The 24,116-nt window shown below is 42.8% G+C and overlaps 1 protein-coding gene across 1 annotated transcript in view; it reads left to right on the forward strand.

The window, feature by feature from the left end:
• LOC128735875 (uncharacterized) overlaps window positions 1–23,308 on the forward strand; it is a gene marked incomplete at its 5' end in the record, with an annotated part of 96,359 nt that extends 73,051 nt beyond the window's left edge. The window contains 2 exon segments of the mRNA XM_053830358.1: window positions 22,912–23,048; window positions 23,122–23,308. Coding sequence (XP_053686333.1) covers window positions 22,912–23,048; window positions 23,122–23,308 — 324 coding nt within the window.
• Window positions 23,309–24,116: the final 808 nt, after the last annotated feature.

Consider the following 24,116-nt stretch of genomic DNA (forward strand, 5'->3'; position numbering starts at 1 on the left):
AAATGTGTTTCATGGAAAATGAATCCGTGCGTAGTTCCAATGTATAGCAAAATTTCATTGCAATGAAAAATAGTCGAGACAAACCGTTTTATTAGTTAGAATTGTTCTATGACAATATTATAACAAATTTTTAATTAAGAACAAAACTTGTAATAATTCTGTTAGTCTAATTATTTTGTCTGATCAAAAATATAACAAATTCTATTATTGCTATCTAAATGACATATTTTTTTGTTATCTTTTTATTATAATCATTTATTCAGGTCACAATGTCTAAAATCTCTAATCAATAAAAAAACAATGTCTAAAATAAAATTTAAGCAATGCTTCTGTAATTTACTGCGCAGTAATATTTCCTAACATCGATTTAACCCTAATGTAGGCGACGGGGTACCCGTGTACCCTTTTTGATGTTCAAATATTAATAAAGTCATGTAGGAAACTGTCTAACTACTTCTAAGGGGTCAAGATGAACAACTTAGCGCAAATTTTGAGAGATTTGATTAAGAGATATACCATGGGTCAAATACAATTTATACCCAGTAAAAGGACGACGGGGTACCCGTGTATCCATTCTTTTTACATAGCTTAAACGACACAATAGAATTAAACAATGTTCAGCAAAGTTGTAGGTTTAGACAAGAACTAAAAAAGAGTGCGCATGAACTTTCGGATAGAGTCTCCGTTGTGCCGGAAACAAGTTCCGAATGTCCCAAGAAAGTGGACAATCTCCGATTCCAACAAAAAGTAATCATGTTACATATCAGAGTTTTCAGAATTTTATGAGCATGTTAATGGAATACAAATCAATTCAATAAAGTGATAATGTCCATTCCATAGCCATAGAATAGGTTCCGAAAGCACATAGAGGAAATAATTAATTTCTGAATATGACAAAATATTGCTATAACTCTACCGTAGTCTACCCAGAGTCAGCAGAGAGAGAGAGAGAGAGAGAGAGAGAGAGAGAGAGAGAGAGAGAGGGAGAGAGAGAGGAGAAAGATAGAGAGATAGAGAGTGTCACAACGTTCCGTTGCGACGCACCTTCGTCAACATTACGTTGAAACCGTAATTCGTTCGTAATGTCAGTGAACCGGTGGGATAAAGCTGAAAGTGACAAACATGACAGCAGAAAGTAAACAACAAAACTAGCGTTGTGTGAACGTCTAAAGGGTTGAATCTTAAAAACTAGTAAAATTCTTATCTTAAGTGCATTAAAACTATATAAATTAAAATTAATTAAAAGCAATTAGCTTATCTAAAAACACTGTAACATTGTTCTGTACCTTAATTGCATCAATCGTGGTTTAGGAAGGTGATTATATTGTAATCTAAATGCATAGGAGGTTTGTAAAAAATTATATTCTAATTACACCTAAACAGAAACTAAAACTACAGTACGGTCAGCGAATAATCAGGATCTGTTGAAATCATAAGGCGGAATCGAGCTAACTGAGAGTAAATATTGCATTTGGGAAAGATACTAAACGTAAGTGATATAAAAATTATTACTTCGTTATGAAACTGAACATAATACAGAAGCATAAAGTACATGTATATTTAAGTGACTAATTATTGCGATGTTATATACACAATAGGAATTTTGACGTATGACTACGTCTTAGGGCAAGTTTTGAGATAGGGTGTCATTCCAAAAAATCGAAAAATGTGAGCGTCACGAAAAATGAAAGGTTTTGAGCGCTAATAGCTCAGCGGTTTTCTGATCGATTTTCAATATTCTTACACCAATCGATCGGAAAATCTTCTAAGAATTGACCCAAATGAAGAAAAGTATGGATTCTTGATGTTGAATTATTGAAAAATTGAAAATAATGAACCTATGTTTTACCAGAATTCTCGCTTCGTGATTGGTTGGAAGATTCTTTGCGATGATCTAAACCTATACCAATTTGATATCTGTGCTTGGGAAGTAAGCCAAAACAAGTGACCAAGTTTCCACATTCCAACAAGATTTCTTAACACCGCGGTTAAACCTAAACCATTTTGATGTCCTTGCTTGGGAAGTACGCCAGAAAGAGTGACAAAGCCCCCTCGTGCCAACAGATTTTTTACGAACGCGATTAAACCTAGTCCAATTTGATGTCTGTGTTAGGGAAGTGTGCCAGAAAAAATGACACAAGCTCGTTGTCCCAACAGATCGCAAATTCTTTACTGCGAGACGATTAAACCTCGGCGAATTTGATGTCTGTGTTGGAAAAATGTGCTACAGCTGTAGTGTTCGGTTATAATACGACTCTGTATGAATACAGAGTAGTCGAGTAGTGGAAAGATGTGCTGTTGATAAAATTTGATTGAATTGGTAAAATCCCTTCAACGTGGGAAACCATGGATAATGAAAACAATCTTTAATTTCAGTAAGGTAGCAGCAAAGCAATAATTTGTGTTCTTGATTTTGTTAAATTGTTTTCAAATGCAAAATCTTTTGAGAATTGAACGTGTGCAATGTTACTACTTTGATAAATGTTACATACAACGCATGTAGCATGTAAATATGTTGCATATAGCATGTATACATGAAGAATCGAATGATTACAAGCATGAATACTTGCCACTATCTCTACAAAGAGACTTACGTAGTCCTGCGTCACCTATATATGCGGTCGTGTCTTGTACACAACCCCTTTGATTTTTTAACAGCGTCTACAGCTGGAGTAAATAAAATATTACGTTGTTAAGGAATCGGAAATTGTCTTTCTGTTGCGATAGCAACAATTTAAAAAATTCGTTTATTTCGCGATCGGGAAGGCTCGAATTATGCCGCCAAAGGCAATGCGAAGTGTGAGTTGTGGTGTGTGCTGGGATCCGGATAATAGCCGGATGGTATGCTGCGACGAGTGCGGATTATGGTTCCATTTCGAGCGCGTGGGTGTGAATGAGGACATCGAGGAGAGAGATTGGAGTTGTTCTGAGTGCGTGGCTAAACGGTTAACTCAAATCCCATCGGTCACCGTCACAAATCTTGCAAGGGATGGAACGGATTCCAAGTCGAAAGGCGAACAGGAGCAAGCTAAACAACTCAGCGAATTTCAGAAGAAGTTGGACCAGATGCAGACAAGGTTCGATGAACAGCAGCGGGCGTACCAGGTGCTGCTTGAAGAAAAAGATCGTGAGCTACTTTCCGTGGTGAAAGAACTCAAATCCCAGTTCGAGTGCCGTTTGGCAGTTAGAGAGCGAGAGATACGTGAGGAGCTGAGCGTTCCTATCGCTCCACCGACTGCAAATTCGACGGTAGTAGGAAGAAAGGATAACCGGTCATCGAGTGAGGTGGAAACGGCGATGGCAAAATTGGAAAGGCAGCTTGCAGAGATGTCAGAGAAGCAGGAGCAGCAAACGAGGACTCTGGAGGAGAGAATAAGGCGATGGAGATCAACAGAAGTCGGTCCAATCTTTCGGATGCTGATCCCAACGAACTCAGCCGAAGTCAATTGGCCGCACGGCACGCGGTGTCGAAGGAGTTGCCTACGTTTTCGGGAAATTCGGAAGAGTGGCCCCTCTTCATCTCGACGTACGAGAGCAGTACACGGATGTGTGGCTTCAGCGATGAGGAAAACCTGCTTAGACTTCAGCGTAGTTTGAGGGGGAGAGCTCTCGAGACAGTTCGAAGCCGGCTGTTACATCCAGCGGGACTTGAAGGCGTTATCAAGACTTTGCGAATGTTGTACGGCCGACGCGAGGTTATCGTCAACACGCTAGTCGGCAAGATTCGGCAAATGCCTGCGCCGAAGACGGAGAAACTAGGAACTCTGATCGACTTCGGTATTGCAGTCCAGAACATGTGTGCAACGATCGTAGCCTGCGGGTTGAACGAGCATCTATGCAACGTAGCACTCCTTCAAGAACTTGTCGAGAGACTGCCACCAACTGTGAAGCTCGACTGGGCCAAACATCGTCAGACGTTGAAGACGGTTACACTAGAAGACTTCAGCAAATGGTTAGAGACACTAGTGGAAGCAGCGTGCGTGGTAACGATTCCGTCGACAGTCGGTGTGTATACTAGCAAGCCTGAAAGGCGCGTGAGGAAGGAGGAAGTTCATGTTCACCTCCAATCCAACTTTGACCAGGCATCAATAGCATCGACGACCTCTACGGTGATCTCCAAGAAAACCGGAAAGCCGTGTGTGATTTGCCAAGGAGAATGTAGCAGCGTGGGGTCATGTAGGAAATTTCAAAGGCTAGATATTGGGGCAAGGTGGGCAGCGCTGAAGCAGAAAAAACTGTGCCGGAAGTGTCTGGCGAAGCATTTCGGAGCGTGCGCAGTAAAGCGAGCTTGCGGAAGAAACGGCTGCTCATATATGCATCACGAGCTGTTACATGATGATTTCAGATACCAGAAAACAGAAAACTCCCGAACATCGGATTCCAGGGTCGCTGCAGACACAGTTGCCGAACACTGCAATACTCACGTCAGCTACGCTAGCAAAGTTCTCTTCCGCTACGTCCCAGTAATCCTCCATGGACGAGGCAAGTCCGTTCGTACCTTCGCTTTCTTGGACGAAGGCTCATCAGCGACGCTAATGGAGCACAGCTTGTTGAGAGAATTGGATCTCGACGGTGAACCGTATCCCTTGTGTCTAGGTTGGACGGGAGATCATCAACGACACGAAATGAGTTCCGTGATGCTAGCGATGGAGATTTCCGGAGTGCTGAAAGTGCACAAGGTGGAGAGTCTTGCACTACCGCAGCAAACGTTGTCAAGGGCGGAGCTAGCATTGGACTATATCCACTTGGAAAACGTGCCAGCGGACTCCTATTGCAACGTCCAGCCACGGATACTCATCGGAATGGACAACTGTCGCTTGGGTTATGCGTTAGACAGTAGAGAAGGCGGAAAAGTCGAACCGATCGCTGCTAGAACCCGCTTAGGTTGGATAGTGTACGGACCATGCTCTAAAGCTTCTCAACCATCGACAAACTTCACGGCGCACCACAGCTTCCACGTGTGTCCGTGCTGCGAGCGGAGAGAGGCAGATCTTCACGGTCTCGTGAAAGCATACATGTCTCTGGACAGCACCGGAGTAACGAATTCCGTCAAACCACTGTTGTCGAAGAACGACGAGCGAGCGGAACAGTTACTGAGATCCTTAACGCGTGTGAAAGGGAAGCGAATGGAAACCGGACTACTTTGGCGGTACGATGATGTTCGTCTGCCAGATAGCAAATCGATGGCGATGAGACGACTGGTCTGCTTGGAGAAGCGTATGCAGCGGGACCCTGAACTAGCTCAATCGGTGAAGCAGAAGCTTCGGGATTACGAAAGGGCCGGGTACATCGAGAAGCTAACGAAATGTCAATTGGCAGAGAAATTCGATCGGGTTTGGTATTTCCCAATCTTTCCGGTAGTTAATCTTAACAAACCAAAAAAGATGCGCTTAGTTTGGGATGCAGCCGCTAAAGTCTCGGGAGTTTCGCTGAATTCGTTCCTGCTAACAGGACCGGATCAACTAACCTCTTTGGTATCCGTACTACAGCGTTTTCGAGAGTTCCGCATCGCCATCACAGGTGACATTCGAGAAATGTTCCTCCAGATCTTGATGAACCGGCTCGATCAACAGTGTTTGAGATTCTTGTGGCGGAACGGAGAACAAGACCGCAGTCCAGATGTCTACGTTACGAAAGTAATGACCTTCGGAGCGACGTGCTCACCAAGCTGTGCGTAGTATGTTAAAAACTACGATGCGCAGCGGTTCCAGGAACAGTTCCCGAGGGCAATCGAAGCGATAGTGAACGAGCATTACGTCGATGACATGCTTTCCAGTGTAGAAACAGAAGAAGAGGCGATACAGCTAGCGAAAGATGTCCGGCACGTCCACGCGGAAGCGGGGTTCGAGATACGGAACTGGCTGTCGAACTCGAATCGAGTATTGCAGCAATTGGAAGCAAATCCCGGCGAAAAGAGTTTAAACCTGTCGAGTGAGATGGCGACGGAGAAAGTTCTTGGCTTGTGGTGGTGTACTGCGACCGATACGTTCACCTTCAAGATATCTCCGAGAATCAACGCCGAACTACTGCAAGGTGGCATCGTTCCAACGAAAAGACAAATCCTAAGCACACTAATGACGATCTACGATCCACTGGGTCTACTGGCTCATTTCCTAATGTTCCTGAAGATATTGCAGCAGGAAATCTGGCGGAGTGGTGTAAGTTGGGACGAACCCATCAAGAACGAGCAGTTTGAGAAATGGCATACATGGTTACACGTCCTTCCGCAAGTGGAATCTGTCAGCGTGCCAAGGTGTTACCGGATGAAAACGAGCTTAAGTGATCGGAATGCGATCCAGCTACATGTGTTTGTGGATGCGTCGGAGAACGGTTTTGCTGCAGTTGCCTATCTGCGGTTCGAGGAAGACGGTGAAGTGGATTGCGTTCTGATCCGCGCGAAGACAAGAGTGGCTCCGCTGCGATTCGTGTCGATTCCCAGACTAGAACTACAAGCTGCAGTCATCGGAGCCCGCCTAGTAAACGACGTTATGGAGACACACAAACTGAAACCTGCGCAACGATTTTTCTGGACAGATTCACGAAATGTCCTCTGTTGGCTTAATTCCGATCACCGGAAATATAATCCATTCGTCGCGGTGCGGATTAGCGAGATGCTGGAGTTGACAGAGACATCGGAATGGAGCTGGGTCCCAACAAAGCTTAACATCGCTGACGAGGCAACGAAATGGCAGAAGCTGCCGGATCTCTCTCCTACTAGTCGCTGGTTCCGTGGTCCTGACTTCCTGTGGGGATCGAAAAAGGAATGGCCTGTCATCCAATCCAAATTCGAACAGACCGCAGAAGAAAAGCGACCACATGTATTGCACCATTCCGTTGAGCGCGCCCTATTCCGGTGGGAAGACTTCTCGAAGTGGAAGCGACTACTGCGACATGTAGCATTCGTTCAACGATTTCCGTCGAATCTACGCAGGACATTATTGAAGGAGTCTATCGTCGCCGGACCTCTAACGCAAGAGGAATTTGAGAAGGCGGAGCTCTTCATCCTCCAGGCGGTGCAAGATTCGGAATTCGATAAAGAAAAAGCCCTGCTGCTGAAGCCGAAGCCGTTACCCTGGAAACACGTGTTGCCGAAGAGTAGTTCGTTGTACAAACTTAGCCCATTCATCGATGGAGATGGACTGTTGCGAATGAAAGGTCGCATAGATGAATGCACACATGTGGAGGAGTGCACAAAGCATCCAATCCTCTTGCCCAAGCAACATCCGGTTACGGACCTTATCATAGCTAGTATCCACCAGAAGTTCTGTCACATGAATCATCAGACAACGCTTAACGAGATCCGGCGCAGATTCTACATTCCAGGACTGAAATCGGCCTACAAACGTGTTCGAGAACGGTGCCAGCTCTGCAAGATTCGTCAGGTGAAGCCCGAAGCCCCGGAGATGTCTGGTCTACCGTCCGAGCGTTTGCGTGCCTTCTGTCGTCCTTTCTCCTACGTCGGTATCGACTACTTCGGACCAATGCACGTTGTTGTCGGTAGAAGGACTGAAAAACGTTGGGGTGTACTAGTGACCTGTCTAACTATGCGAGCAGTACATCTCGAAGTCGCCCATAGCCTCACCACCGACTCGTGCATCCTTGCCATCCGAAACTTCATCGCCCGAAGAGGTACCCCAGTGCAGATAGTTAGCGATCGCGGCACCAACTTCATCGGAGCTAGTCGCGAGCTGAAGGAAGCCTTACAGCAAGTGAACCAGGACAAACTGATGGACTATTTCATCACACCTGATACGAAATGGTCGTTCAACCCGCCCGCATCACCACATTTTGGCGGAGTCTGGGAACACCTCGTTCAATCCGTGAAGAAAGCCTTGAAGCACCTCCAAGTCACCCGCACACCCACTGACGAAATACAAAGAAACACACTCACCGAAATCGAGCTTATTATCAACGCCCGACCTCTGACCGAATTACCACTTAACGATGAGTTTTCCCAAGCGCTCACTCCGAATGATATCTTGATCGGTTCGTCAGATTCGGTTCTAAGCCCCCGATCGCCTTCGACGACAGTAGCTACGCCGTGAAGCACACCTGGAAGATGTCCCAGGTTTATGCTAACCGATTTTGGCGTCGTTGGATAGCTGAGTTCCTGCCCACACTTACACGGAGGACGAAGTGGTTCAACCGAGCCAAACCGATCGCCGAAGGAGATATCGTTGTCATCGTAGACGACGCACTGCCAAGGAACTGTTGGCCGAAAGGTCGTGTGGTGCGTGCAATCCGCTCTATAGATGGGCAGGTGCGACGTGCAGTAGTGCACACTAAACATGGAGTTTTCGAAAGACCCGCGGTGAAGCTTGCAGTGTTAGACGTCGGTGCAAATCTATGTACATCTTCGGACCATTGACCTCGAAATACCGGGGGGAGTGTCACAACGTTCCGTTGCGACGCACCTTCGTCAACATTACGTTGAAACCGTAATTCGTTCGTAATGTCAGTGAACCGGTGGGATAAAGCTGAAAGTGACAAACATGACAGCAGAAAGTAAGCAACAAAACTAGCGTTGTGTGAACGACTAAAGAGTTGAATCTTAAAAACTAGTAAAATTCTTATCTTAAGTGCATTAAAACTATATAAATTAAAATTAATTAAAAGCAATTAGCTTATCTAAAAACACTGTAACATTGTTCTGTACCTTAATTGCATCAATCGTGGTTTAGAAAGGTGATTATATTGTAATCTAAATGCATAGGAGGTTTGTTAAAAATTATATACTAATTACACCTAAACAGAAACTAAAACTACAGTACTAACTCGAGCTAACTGAGAGTAAATATTGCATTTGGAAAAGATACTAAACGTAAGTGATATAAAAATTATTACTTCGTTATGAAACTGAACATAATACAGAAGCATAAAGTACATGTATATTTAAGTGACTAATTATTGCGATGTTATATACACAATAGGAATTTTTTAACAGCGTCTACAGCTGGAGTAAGTAAAATATTACGTTGTTAAGGAATCGGAAATTGTCTTTCTGTTGCGATAGCAACAGAGAGAGGATTCAATCATCTATAACTGTTTCTTGGATCCCGCATTGTTGCGTTCTTTCATAATCAACCAACCTTGAATGTCACTTTCCTTGTAACTTCGGGAAGCCGTTTCCGGGAAACGGAAGGATGGTTCACAAATCCATACATGCCATCTTTTAGCTTTTACCAAAATGTACAACTTTGCTGAACATTGCTTGGTTCTATCTAGTTGTTTAAGCATAACAATAAGTCTTGGTACACGGATACCCCGTCGCCCTTTTACGTAGGGAAAGATCGTCGCCAACACAAGGGTTTATAAGCTAGAATGTAAGATAAAAGTAAGTGTTACTTAAAATGACCTACAATATTGATTGGCCACGATAAATAAATAAATAAATACATACATACATACATGAATACATACATACATACATACATACATACATACATACATACATACATAAATCCATACATACATACATACATACATACATACATACATACATACATACATACATACATACATACATACATACATACATACATACATACATACATACATACATACATACATACATACATACATACATACATACATACATACATACATACATACATACATACATACATACATACATACATACATACATACATACATACATACATACATACATACATACATACATACATACATACATACATACATATATACATACATACATACATACATACATACATACATACATACATACATACATACATACATACATACATACATACATGCATACATACATACGGATGGTTGAATAATGCGCTCCAGAACTACCACGGAGTTCCACAGCCTCTTATTTAGCAATTCGTATCTCTACCTCCTCGTGGTATCATCCGGGATACGTTCCTTAGTGGAAATCGGACTACCGGTGGAAACTAGGGTCGTATGCGGACAGAGAAGGGGGCACTCATGCAAACTCTCTGCCTGCAAATGACGGCTCTCGGTAGAAGCATGTTCGATGAACCTGAAAATACTGAGCACCTGAGCAGAGGGTCCAAAGCCCCCAAAGGAGGATGGTTTTAACAGCTGTTATCCATGGCTAAAAGTAAAAACATGAATGGATAAACCCCTAATCCAAGTTGTCATGCGACCCGTGCCGAGGGATGAATGATGGGGGGGGGGGTTCTATAAATACTCAGCCTCAAACGGAGCCTGTGGAGTACCAGAGCGCCCTCCACAGTAATCAGCCCTTACCGGGGCTCTGATGTGGCAGACTTTTCTTTCCCCTCAACTCGTGGGATTCTTATGGAAAACAAAATCAAAAATACAACAAGTGTAGATACGGTGGAAACCCGTTCGCGAGAGGAGGCATCCAGCGTTCTCCACCAAGATGCAACTAGGAGCGCTAGTGTGGGTGGCAAAGGCAGCGGTATGCCTACCACGCCGGACACAGCGATGAACGGCCCAGCGCTAATCAGGGCGATGGAGAAGAACAGAGACGCTGTACCCAAAGTGGTAGCAGCGTCACAGCAGCTCGATGTATTAATCGAGTTCACGTCAGGTCGCAGCAATTTTTCCTAGGACCTGAAGCAGAGCTTGCTCATGCTTGGGAGAATCTTGAATGCAGCGACCAAAAACACGTCGCAACGCGGTCCAGGAGGCCACGGAAAGCGCTACCAGCAGCGGTAAGGCGTCTGCCAAGCGTCTGAGACAGTCCCCGGGGGATAGCACCCCTGGTGGACCGAAAATACGCCTGATCGGTAAAAGCCCTCAGGCTAGCGGGTTGGCAGAGCTAACCGATGAACCAGCGGGAAGCTCCAAGACAGGTGGCCCGTGGACCGAGGTTAAGGCCAAGAGAAAAGGTGGAGGAGGCTCCTGTAAAAAAACTGCTCCACCTAAACCGGCAAGGAAGCGAGCGAAGAAGGGCGACGCTCTTATCCTGAAAATCGACGGGTCGAAATACTCGGAGGTTCTGAAGGCCATGAGAGGAGACGCCCTACTCAAGGACCTGGGCGCGGACGTACGGAGCATCCGCCGCTCAGGCACGGGCGATATGATCCTCGAGTTAAAGAGGGACGCCACCAAGAAGAGTTCCGCATACAAGTCCATAGCGGAAGGAGTGCTCGGGGACGGAGTGCAGGCACGTGCTCTCACACCAGAAGTGACTCTCCAGCTTAAGAACCTGGACGAGATTCCCGTAGTGCGCGAGGTCGTACAAGCTCTCAAAGAGCAAAATGGAGTGGTGGTGGCAACGGAGGCGGTTCGCCTACGCAAGGGTCCAGCCGGGACCCTGGTAGCCACCATACGACTTCCGCTGACTGACGGAAACAAAGCCCTGAAAGCTGCTAGGCTAAAAGTGGGGTGGTCGGTATGTGCCCAATGAGCGTGCTCAAGCAGTCGGAAGCTTGCTTCCGGTGCTTCGAGCACGGACATAAAGCCTGGAACTGCAAGGGGCCAGATAGGAGCCAGTTGTGCAGGAGATGTGGCAGTGCTGTCCATAAAGCAAGGGACTGCGCGGAGCCTTCCAAGTGCCAGATCTGTACCGGTAAACGGGACGCAAAGCACGTAACGGGAGGCCCAAGGTGCCCGGCCGGTGTGCCGGCGACTAAGCCACGTTCATAGTGCAAGTGACACAACTCAACCTGAACCACTGCAGCTGTTACACTAAGCAGTTTCCGAGTCAGCAATGGACATTGCCATAATCTCGGATCCATATCGCTTCCCTGCCGGAAACGGCAACTGGGTCTCGGACATAGCATAGACATAGAGAGACATAGAGACATAGACATAGGACATAGAGAGACATAGCATAACAGTTGCTTCAGAAAAGTTTCTCCATTCAAAAAGCACTTTCTAGTGGTGAAAAAATATTCGGACATTAGGGTGTCCCTAATCAAATACAAAAAATATTTTCTCTATTTTAAGTCAGAAATGATTGCTACCTACAGAAAAGTTGTAGCTAAACTATTTTTGGGAAACTTTGTTCAATACTGAAAATTTCTATCTCTTACCTGAAAGAAGTTATAGAGCCAAACTCTTAGGGACACCCTTCAAAACAGTTTTTACGATCTAGCTCTTTAATAACGCTTCGTATGCTTTTCAAATGTTCTAAGAAATTATTATTCACATTAAATTGCATATTTTGGTCAAAGACAGTAGAGCTCTATCTTTTTCCCTTTAGCAGCTGTCACTGGTTTTTTAATTTTTACATGTAATCTTTAAGGGGGTGTAACTCGGGGGAGAGCAGCTAGGAGCAGCTAATCTCAGTTATTTTTTGTGAATCAATTTATGCTGTATCCTATCATGTACGATTTGGGGCGGAACACTGTGGAACATCTGAGAAAAGTATAAGGGCCCATGCCTAGTGGCACGGGCGCAGGCTTGAAGTAGGACTACGAATGTAGAGCAATTCGTCTCCCAATGCCAAAACCGGTGATTTTTGTACGAATTTCATATAATAGATTCGCCAGTTGCGCAGTAACGGAAGGTTTACTTGCGCGGTTGTATTTTGTACAACACCTGTGAACCGTTGACTTTATCTCGGTATATCTCGGGAATATAGCAATAAATAAAATTACTGTTTTCAGTAAGGTTGATCCGCAGACAAATGGTGGAAAAAGTTCCATAAGTTTTTCACCAAGTGGCATTAGTATTCGAGAGAATTCTGTTACGTTTTAGCATGCCTATAAATCGGAGTTGACGCGAGTAACGAAAAGAAAAGGATTGTGTTCTTACATGTGAGAAATTCATAATTTCATGCATGCTAATTTAAATAGTGGACCTGCAAAGGTCCGTTTGTTATTCTCGAATTCTCAAATTTCTAACTCGTGGTGTCCATTGTCTATTTTCGTCCATCAGATAGGTTATTGGTGTGTGGATTAATGGTGGGAATACTGTTTATGGGACAAACGCTACTGGTAGGATCTGTAATCAAGATAGACTTTTATGTTTATGATGTTATGAGTCGCAAGCTAGCTGCCTGGATGACGTGTCTCCAACGAAAGCCGGCGACCGACTGATGACGCACACCGAGGCAAAGGCAAATAATGTTTCAAATACAACCTTTAAAATTGCCACCGATGTGTCTCGAAAACTGGCTGTCCGATGCGTCGCAAGGTAGCTGCTGATTGGTGTTTTGCCAACGAAAGCCGGCAACCGACTGATGACGCACACCGAGGCAAAGGCAAACAAAGTTTCAAATACAACCTTTAAAATTGCCAATTTGCCACCGATGTGTCTCGAAAACTGGCTGTCCGATGCGTCGCAAGCCAGCTGCTGCTGGCTGATGTTTCGCCAACGAAAGCCGGTGACCGAAGAAGGTAAGGAAAGGAAGTTTAACCCCAGTTGAAGACGAGAAGCGATCGTGTTCACACGCTTTTCTGGATAGCTAGTGGCGATCGTTACTCTTTCTTTTTGCCTGTGATCAAGATCACTGGTATTGTTCTTTTTAAATAAACGGATTTGAATACGCAAGTAATATAATGGATCGTAGACAAAAGAAGAACACCGTAGGATTCGAATTCGGAAGATCTGGAACCATGCCTTCATTAAAGGAAGCGGTCAGTTTCATCGCAAAAGATTTGGGAATCAAGGACTCCGAAGTACATTCCGTGTATCGCGATCCAGCGGAGAATGCTTTCTTCGTAAAGTTCAAGGACGAGAATGCTTTGAAGGAAACAACAAAACGATTGAAAGCAACGGAAATTTTTAAGTATGAAGATGGCCGCGAAGTAACAGTACACGTTGCAGTGGCTGATGGTTTTTTCCGCTATGTCAAGATTTTCAATCTTCCCCCGGAAGTGACAGACGACGAAATCGCAGCAGCAATGGCAAAATTTGGCATCATACGTCAGCTAGTTCGAGAAAAATTGCCTTCAGACCTCAGTTTCGATGCGTATAGTGGTACACGTGGAATACACATGGAGGTGAAATCTGAGATCCCTCCAGCGATGTATATAGGACATTTTAAATGCCGTATATTCTACGAGGGACTACGAAATCGTTGCTTCATCTGTAAACAAGAGGGTCACGTGAAAGCGGAATGCCCGACAAAGGTGTCGGTACAGCAAAGGTTACAGTCTCAGGAAGAGGTCGGTCAAGGAAATCAGCCAACACCCTACGCAGATGTCGTGAAAGGTTTAACTCGCCACAATGGACTTGGCAGTGAGGAAGCTGCTAATAACGAAAACCGTAACGAGGTAGCTGTACTCAAGCTGCAGCAGAAACAAGTGGTATCACAGAAAACAATGGATGACATCGATATGAGCGTCTCGCCCTTGAGAGAAAATACCGTGAGTAAAATTTCATCAAGAGCTAGTCGATCCAGGGAAAAGAAAATGTCTAGAAAAGTCGAAATCATGGGTAAAGGTGAAGTATCTATTTCACCAAATGATACGGCTGAAACAGTAGAAAAGGATACTCTCTTCGCATTGTCTAAAATGGCCAGCAGCAGAAGCCGATCTCGCTCAGTAGTAAAAAAAAAGTAAAAGTATCTAATCAAAATGTCTTTCTACTCGAGTATTGTGTCCACTATCAATTTGAATGCCATTCAGACTCGGCTCAAACAGTCTTTGTTCGGAGACTTTATTAGAAATAGCGATTCGGATATAATTTTTTGTCAGGAGGTAGCCTTCAGAAATTTTGGTTTTATACACACTCATGACTCAATCGTGAACGTTGCAAAAAATCATGGTACAGCAATATTGATTCGACGTGGACTTTCGTACAGTGACATCATTTGTGACCCAAATGGTAGAATAACCTCGGTTAAAGTGAATGGTATTAACTATATTAATATTTACGTACATGCTGGCTTCCAAAACAAGAAAGAGAGAGATAATCTATTCTCAAACGATGTGGCGCTTCATTTTAATAAGTCTGGGGTAAAATATCATGTGATTGGTGGGGATTTTAATTGTATATTAGAGCCAAGTGATAATAAAGGAACCACTAAAAACTATTGTAATAGCCTACGTGCTCTAGTAACAGGGTTATCGCTGAAAGATATTGAGTTATGTGTCAAAAGACAAGCAGCTGAGTTCTCGTTTTTTAGAGGTTCTTCTGCATCAAGAATCGATAGATTTTATGCGTCACAAGCTTTTGTTGATTCAGTATTAGAATTCAAAACGATGAGTGTTCCGTTTTCGGATCACAGAGCTAAGCTAATGAAGATCAGGATTGATAGAGCTGATTTAGGTTTTCATTATGGAAAAGGATATTGGAAGATCAACAGGTCTTTCATAGAAGGTGACTTTTGCGAGAATGAATTTTGTTTTGAATATGAAGCTCTTCAACAACGAACAAGTTACAATAACAATTTTAGTGATTGGTGGACTAGACAATTCAAGACCAAAGTCAAACAGTTTTACAAAATGAAAGCCATAGAATTTAACCTTGATATCGCAGAAAGAAAAAGTGAACTATACAGAACATTGGTAGAGCTGTCGAGCAGTCAGAACTCAGGTGAAGATGTTACAGAAGAAATGAATTTCACTAAAGCCCTTATATACAAAATTGAAACGGAAAAGTTAAAACATTTAGAACTAAAATTATCAAGCGATAGCGTTCTGAATGATGAAAAAATAAGCATTTACCAAATAATTGGACAACAAAAGAGAGCAAAATCCAATAGAATTGAAAAATTGCTAGATAGAGATACTGAAGTTGTAGGAACCGATAATTTAAAACGATATTTATTTGAGTATTTTTTAGCATTCGAAAAATGTGAAACTCTCAATGATGCTTCTGATTCGTTAAATTTCGTTAAAAAATAGCTAAATCAAGGTGAATCTTTAAATATGACAAGGGAGATTACAGAAGACGAGCTAAAAAAAACTATCGATAGCTGCACGAAAAAAAAGACCCCGGGACCGGACGGAATTAGTTACGAGTTCTACAGTAAGCATTTCGATTTGATTAAGAGAGATCTGATTAAACTATTCAACAGCCTATTAAATGGTAACGTTGTTCCTCCTTCAGCCTTTTGTGAAGGATTTATAACGTTAATACCGAAATCTGGAAACCCGAACAAAATTTCGAATTTTCGGCCAATTAGTCTCTTAAATTGCGATTACAAAATTTTTACAAAAATTCTTGCTAATCGTATTCAGACAGTCATGGAAAACATTTTAGAAGAAGGACAAACTGCATGTGTTGGTAGTAAATCATGTATTGATAGTCTTGATCAGTTGAGGTGTGTTTTAGCCAAGGCTAGTGCTTCGAAAAAATTTAAAACTGCTTTAGTAAGCCTAGATATGGAAAAAGCGTTTGATAACGTGGATCATGAAGTTTTGTGGAAGATATTAGAAAAATACGGGTTTCCGCGAGAAATCGTTCAATGCATTAGGAACTTGTACAAAAATGCCTCAGTGAAAATTTTATTTAATGGACATTTTACAAATAGCTTTAAAATTCGGAAATCTGTTCGACAGGGTTGTCCCTTGTCAATGATTTTATTTGCTATTTATTTGGAGCCGTTAATTCGGCAAATCTATAATTCAGTGAAAGGTTTATTAATTGATAATAAATTCGTGAAAGTTGTGGCTTACGCGGATGATTTATCAATAATAATCAGAACGAATGAAGAGTTCGATGATATTCTGCTTAAAATAAAAAGATATGGGAACTGGGCCGGTATTAGGCTTAACATGAATAAGTCTGTCTATATAAGGTTCAATAACTGTATATTGGGACCACAAATGATTCGAGAAGAAAGAAACTTAAAGGTTTTAGGCATGTGGATTTGCGAAAACTGGAGACTAACTGTTAAAAAAAATTACGATATCCTAATATGTGCGTGAAAAGCCAGACTACACTCCATTGGCCTAAGAAATCTTAATTTTGTACAAAAAACATGGATTTTGAACATCTTTATACTTGCCAAGCTATGGTATATAGGTCAGATTCTGGCTCCAGAAAAAGAACACTTAGATGAGATAAGAAAGTTTATTTTACGCTATTTCTGGGGATCTCAAATTTTTAAAGTTCCATCTGCTCAATTATATATGCCACAGGAGAAAGGTGGATTAGGGTTAGTAGATGCGGATGAAAAATTGAAAGCATTATTTATAAAAAAGCTTCTTTATGGACCTCACGGAGAACATAAACATCCAGAACATTTTTTGATAAATTTTAGGGCCAAATATAGTTTAACTAGCAACACAAGTAATTGGATCAACATTGCAATTGAAATTAAGAGATCTCAGTTTCTCAATACAGCCTCCTTAATATATGCCAGCCTAATGACTAACAAAACAATTATTCCAAAAATGGAAGTAAATTTACCCCAGTGTAACTGGATCGAGACATGGGAAAATATGAGCGTGAATTTTGTTGCTTCTGATACTAAATCGATTCTTTTTGAAGTCTTAAATGATATCTTTCCCAATAATGAAAAATTAAGTCGGCACAAAATAAGAGGACAAACGAACAATCAATGCGAATTGTGTAACGCTATTGATACTAATCACCATAGAATAACAAATTGTATGAAATCAAAAGAAGTGTGGATGTGGGTAGAAAATATAGTTAAAAACAAATTAAAAGTACGAGTAGGAAACTCAACAGAAGTACTGAACATGTATATAGCAAACGGAAACAAACAATTGAAAACAGCTTATTGGATTGTATCAGAGGTAACAGGCTATAATATGATTCACTACAAAAATGCATCGTTATTTGTTTTTAAAAACATTCTAAGAAGTAAACGCTGGAATCAGAGATCATTCTTTAGAAAAACGTTTGGAAAATTTGGATTTAGTTTTTAATTTTAGTATGTAAGGAAATATTGTAATTATTATCTAAAAAAAAAAAAAAGCAGGCTGAAAAGTATTATAAAAAAAAAAAAAACCCATAGCTCATCTCGAATATATTTCTGTCATCCGTGCTAGGGAAGCACTGACGTGGGAAGGCAAAAAAATGCAAATAATGAAATATTAAATATTCGAATCATATTTTCTCAATTATTAAACGTCTGTTAGGGAAAAATGTAATCTACTGTGTTGTAATGGATTTTTTGGAAAATTTCCAATCGATTGATACCAATATCTCTAGAATCTGTTGACGGATGACTGAGTTATAAGCGTACAAACCAAAACCACTTTTCGTTACATGTTCCCTTTTCGTTTTTCTAAAGTGCACCCCAATATAGAAATCAAAGAAGTAGTCCTACTTCAAAAGTTACCATGTAGGCGTTTCTAAAGCTGAAAACTATGGAAACCATAGTTTTGTTCTGTTTCCGCAAAGCAAAACAATCAATATATTGCAGTTAAATAGCATTTTATATAAGTCGATGAATGTGTTGTAGTTTAGTTTTGTAATTTTTGTATTTTTTTTCCTTTTTCTATATTTTTTATTTTCACCTTACTAACCTTGTTTATCTTCATTTATGGTATTGGTTGAAAGAACTGGTTCTTTCACTGCAGTTTCACTGAACGGCATATTTTTTACAGACTTTCTGTATGGAAGATATCAATGGATCTCCATAGCCAACTCGCTTCAGAACGTTCAAGTGCCGGTGTCGCTGTACAGGATCCTGGAAAATTATTTCCAGAATCGTGTGCTATGCTACAACACGGAGGAGGGTCAGAAATGCATTCCAATCACCTCAGGGGTTTCGCAAGGTTCCATACTGGGCCCGGTGTTGTGGAACGTCATGTATGACGAGGTGTTGAAGCTAAAGTTCCCGGTAGGGGTAGTGATTGTCGGCTTTGCGGATGATATCACCTTGGAAGTCTAAGGTGAATCTATCAGAGAAGTTGAGTTGACGGCTGCCCACTTTATAAGCTTTGTTGAAGATTGGATGCGATCCAGGAAACTGGACCTAGCGCATCCTAAAACGGAGGTTGTCGTGGTGAACAACCGCAAGTCGGTGCGGCAAGCAAATATCAGCGTCGGGGACTGCACTATTTCATCAACGCGGTCCTTAAAACTGCTTGGAGTCATGGTCGACGACAAGCTCAAGTTCGGGAGCCACGTCGACTATGCCTGCAAGAAGGCTTCCACAGCTATTTCGGCATTGTCTCGTATGAAGTCTAATAGCTCTGCGGTATATGACAGCAAGCGAAGGCTTTTAGCCAACGTGGTCCAGTCTGTTAAAAATATCTTGATTTGTGGCTTCCTTATTGAGAATAGAAAGCGCATAAAAAAACTATGTTAAATCAAACATTCATACCGTGCACACATTCTTGCTCTAGGTTCCCAAAACCTTTTTATGTCCTTATTTCGACAATCTTGAGGTTTTTTCGACAAAGTAGTAATCGGAAGAACGATTGCTGCCTCATGGATTAAAATGCGGTGTGCGCTGGCGGGTTGCACATTTTGCCGTAGGTTATATATTTTGACGATCTCTAGTTTTTCGAAAAAAAAACAATTGACTAAAGTCTTGACAGGTTTTGTATCTGGTCACCAGATTACCATTAAAAAAATTGCTGATTTAATTCTGAGAACATGCGAAAGCGGTACAAAACTATGGTTTCCATAGTTTTCAGCTTTAGAAACGGTTGCCTTCATGGTTACTTTTCTCAGATGTTGTTCCGCCCCAAATCGTACATGATAGGATACAGCATAAATTGATTCACAAAAAATAACTGAGATTAGCTGCTCCTAGCTGCTCTCCCCCGAGTTACACCCCCTTAAAGATTACATGTAAAAATTAAAAAACCAGTGACAGCTGCTAAAGGGAAAAAGATAGAGCTCTACTGTCTTCGACGAAAATATGCAATTTAATGTGATTAATAATTTCTTAGAACATTTGAAAAGCATACGAAGCGTTATTAAAGAGCTAGATCGTAAAAACTGTTTTGAAGGGTGTCCCTAAGAGTTTGGCTCTATAACTTCTTTCAGGTAAGAGATAGAAATTTTCAGTATTGAACAAAGTTTCTCAAAAATAGTTTAGCTACAACTTTTCTGTAGGTAGCAATCATTTCTGACTTAAAATAGAGAAAATATTTTTTGTATTTGATTAGGGACACCCTAATGTCCGAATATTTTTTCGCCACTAGAAAGTGCTTTTTGAATGGAGAAACTTTTCTGAAGCAACTGTTATGCCATGTCTTAAGGTTTCGATGCTATTACTTATGTCTCACTATTTTTGAAGCCGTCCCACTGTGCGTCGGCAACACAAGTACCTTCAGTAGGAACGGTGCGGAGTCTATCATCGACGTGACTTTCGGCAGTCCTGGTCTGGTAGGAGACTGGAGGGTAGACAATGGCTACACTCACAGTGACCATCAGGCGGTCCGCGATGGTGTCGGTCAGATAACGAGGCGGCAGGCGGCGAGTAGAGCCAACACTCCAACCACCCGTGGATGGAAGACATCATACTTTGATCCCGAAATATTTGTGGAAGCGATCCGGAGAGAGTGCGGTGATCGCGGTATGCCCGATCCTAACGCTGATCATTTAGTTGAGGTACTGTCGAGATCGTGTGACGCTACCATGCCTAGAAAAGGTCGACCTAGGTATGGCAGGTCACCGGCTTACTGGTGGACAGATGAAATTGCGGTACTCCGCGGAGCGTGCTTTCGTGCGAGGAGAATTATACAAAGAGCTCGTTCGGACGAAGGCAGGGCTAAATGTCGAATAGCACTTGTTGCCGCACACGCAGCGCTTAAGAGCGGGATAAAAGCTAGTAAACGACCCTGCTTTGAAAGGTTATGTGCTAGTGCCAATGCGAACCCGTGGGATGATGCCTACAGGATCGTAATGGCAAAGACCAAGGGCGTGATGGCGCCCGCAGAGCAATCGCCAGAGGTGCTGGAGCGGATCATCGAGGGCCTCTTTCCGCGTCACGAGCCAAGGCCCTGACCCCAGGCCGCTGAGTCGTCCCACGGCCGACGTTCCAGTATCTCAGACCATAGGGTAGGATGGTCGGCCTCCCAGCCGAACATCCAAAGTAACGTGGGCGACGGCGGTTTGGAGGTCGGGGAGGAAGTGACGGTTACGAATGAGTAACTCATTGAGATCGCTAAATCCCTAAAGGTGAGCAAGGCACTGGGGCCAGACGGTATCTCGAATATGGCCATTAAAGCGGCTATTCTAGGGGCTCCCGAATTATTCGGGGCAGTAATGAATAGATGCCTGGAAGATGGCCACTTCCCGGACAGATGGAAGCGACAGAACCTGGTCCTATTGCCGAAGCCGGGAAAATCTCCGAGTGTCCCCTGGAAAATTATTTCCAGAATCGTGTGCTATGCTACAACACGGAGGAGGGTCAGAAATGCGTTCCAATCACCTCAGGGGTTTCGCAAGGTTCCATGCTGGGCCCGGTGTTGTGGAACGTCATGTATGACGAGGTGTTGAAACTAAAGTTCTCGGTAGGGGTAGTGATTGTCGGCTTTGCGGATGATATCACCTTGGAAGTCTAAGGTGAATCTATCAGAGAGGTTGAGTTGACGGCTGCCCACTCTATAAGCTTTGTTCAAGATTGGATGCGATCCAGGAAACTGGACCTAGCGCATCATAAAACGGAGGTTGTCGTGGTGAACAACCGCAAGTCGGTGCAGCAAACAAATATCAGCGTCGGGGACTGCACTATTTCGTCAACGCGGTCCTTAAAACTCCTTGGAGTCATGGTCGACGACAAGCTCAAGTTCGGGAGCCACGTCGACTATGCCTGCAAGAAGGCTTCCACAGCTATTTCGGCATTGTCTCGTATGAAGTCTAATAGCTCTGCGGTATATGGCAGCAAGCGAAGGCTTTTAGCCAACGTGGTCCAGTCCATACTCAGGTATGGCGGGCCGGTGTGGTCATCGGCGTTAGGTACCAAAAGCTATCTAGCTAAGCTGGAAAGCACCTATCGTCTCATGTGCTTAAGAGTGGCGAGTGCGTATCGCACAGTTTCACATGACGCAGTCTGCGTCTTAACGGGTATGATGCCTATTGGTATCATCATCAGCGACGACGTAGAGTGCTTCAACCAACGTGGAACTAGAGGCATACGGAGTACCACAAGATCGGCCTCGATGATCACATGGCAGCGGGCATGGTCTGATTCCACAAAAGGCCGGTGGACACATCGACTTATCCTGGAACTATCCGGATGGGTCAACAGGCGCCACGGCGAAGTCAACTTCCACGTGACACAGATTCTGTCAGGGCATGGTTATTTTAGACAGTATCTGCACAAGTTTGGGCATGCGGAGTCCCCAGCGTGTCCCGAATGCGTGGACATTGAGGAAACTGCAGAACATGCTTTCTTCATATGCCCTCGTTTCGCGGGCGTGAGAAGCAACATGATGGCAGTTAGCGGACAGGACACTACTCCAGATAACTTAGTCCAAAGGATGTGTTCTAGCTCGAACGTCTGGGGAGCGGTCAATGCGGCTGCTACCCAGATCGTACTTGAGCTACAAAACCGCTGGAAAGCCGATCAACGGCGAATAAACAGCCTAACTACCATAGTCCAGTAGTTATCTAAGAGTGTGCGTTAAGCACAATAGCCCCTCTCTGAAGTAATACCGATAAGGTGGTGCCAGGGGAGATTGGGGCTGGAGACTCGAGTAGGGTTTTAGTGGGCCGGGATCCTCACGCCCCATTAGGGGGTCAGGATACCTAAAACCCACTCCTTGAATTGTCTTCTCAGGTGCCTGATAGTACCGTATCTTCTAAGGTGCTCAGCAGATTGATTTCTCTACTCGTACAAAAAAACACGCACGAACACACACACACACGCACACACACACACACACGCACACACACACACACGCACACACACACACGCACACACACACACGCACACACACACACACGCACACACACACACACACACACACACACACACACAGTTTTCTAAACTGAGTCAAATGGTACTCGACATTTCCTGTTTTCCGAGTGATTCTTATACCTTTACACTATACATTTATAGGCAAAAATAAATCAGTTTGTGAATTCAATACTAAAAAACTTTTATTACTTATTTTACAGAATTTCGAAAACAAAATAGATTGGTCCAGACTCTTGAAACGAGACCCCTTGAAATGTTTGCTATCTCTCATATGTCAGCTCGCGGCTGGTGCGGAGTCTGAGAATAGTGCGGCAAATGCAATGTATGAGTTCATCCAGTATGTTTTTAAATGTATGTGTTCCTATTTTCAAAGTGAAATTAACATAACTATTTTTTTCCTTTTTTTACAGATACAGCATAGAATATAACAAAAACATTTCCACCAAGATTAAACAATCATTCGAGCGCGGCCTTAGTTTTAATAAGTTTCATGATGCAGATTCCAGACAATGTTATGATTATTATCCTTTGTGTCTATATTCAGCTAAAACGATGATGAAATTAATAGACTTTTATGCCAAAATTTTTCGTACGTAAAAATGCTAGTTTATAGATGCTGAAATATAACTACACTAGACTCCTTGCTGTACATACATGCCATATTAATCATAAAACCACCTAGTCTTACAATAAATTGTTGATTTAATAAATTAATGGTTTCACTGTAAGTTACATTGTCTGCCGCGAGATATGGCTCATTATTATAATATAAACACCCGAAATAATCCACCTAGCGGTGTGTCTTAGGCTTTCTACTGCAACAATAATTATTTTTATATTCTCAGGAACATCTATAATTGACTTGACTATATTGATAAATATCAGTTCCTTAGTCCTCAAAATCCTTATTTAACAGTAAAGTTCATAAGAACGTACTGCGTGCAATAATTATATTTTCTTTCCTAGGGTGTGTAAATATTTGTAAATGTCATGCAATTTACTTTATCAACACCATCCTGTTTATAAAATTTAAGTGATTTAAACATGTATGTAAGCATAAAAGATCTGTAGCCAGCCTTATCAGGTATCAGGTATCAGCATCTTTGGCTCGAGCAGCACGTTCCTCACAATCATGTGGAAGATTTGTGCCTGGCCCATCTTGCCCGTGTCATCATTTACCTAATGAGGACGGGAAGGAAAACAGGAAGAATAGGAAGGGGTGGATGAGGAATTTGGACAAACACAAACACATACATACCGAGAGATTTTTGTACCCCCGAGGGGATACTGCAATCCTTGGTAGTTATCAATAGAACACCCCCTGGGGGGTATACTTCTGATAAATAAGAGCTTATAGCTCAATACCGCTTTCGGTGAGAAACATCAAAATGTCTCGTAATTGTAG

This window comes from Sabethes cyaneus, chromosome 2, assembly GCF_943734655.1.
Source record: "Sabethes cyaneus chromosome 2, idSabCyanKW18_F2, whole genome shotgun sequence".
NCBI lineage: Eukaryota > Metazoa > Arthropoda > Insecta > Diptera > Culicidae > Sabethes > Sabethes cyaneus.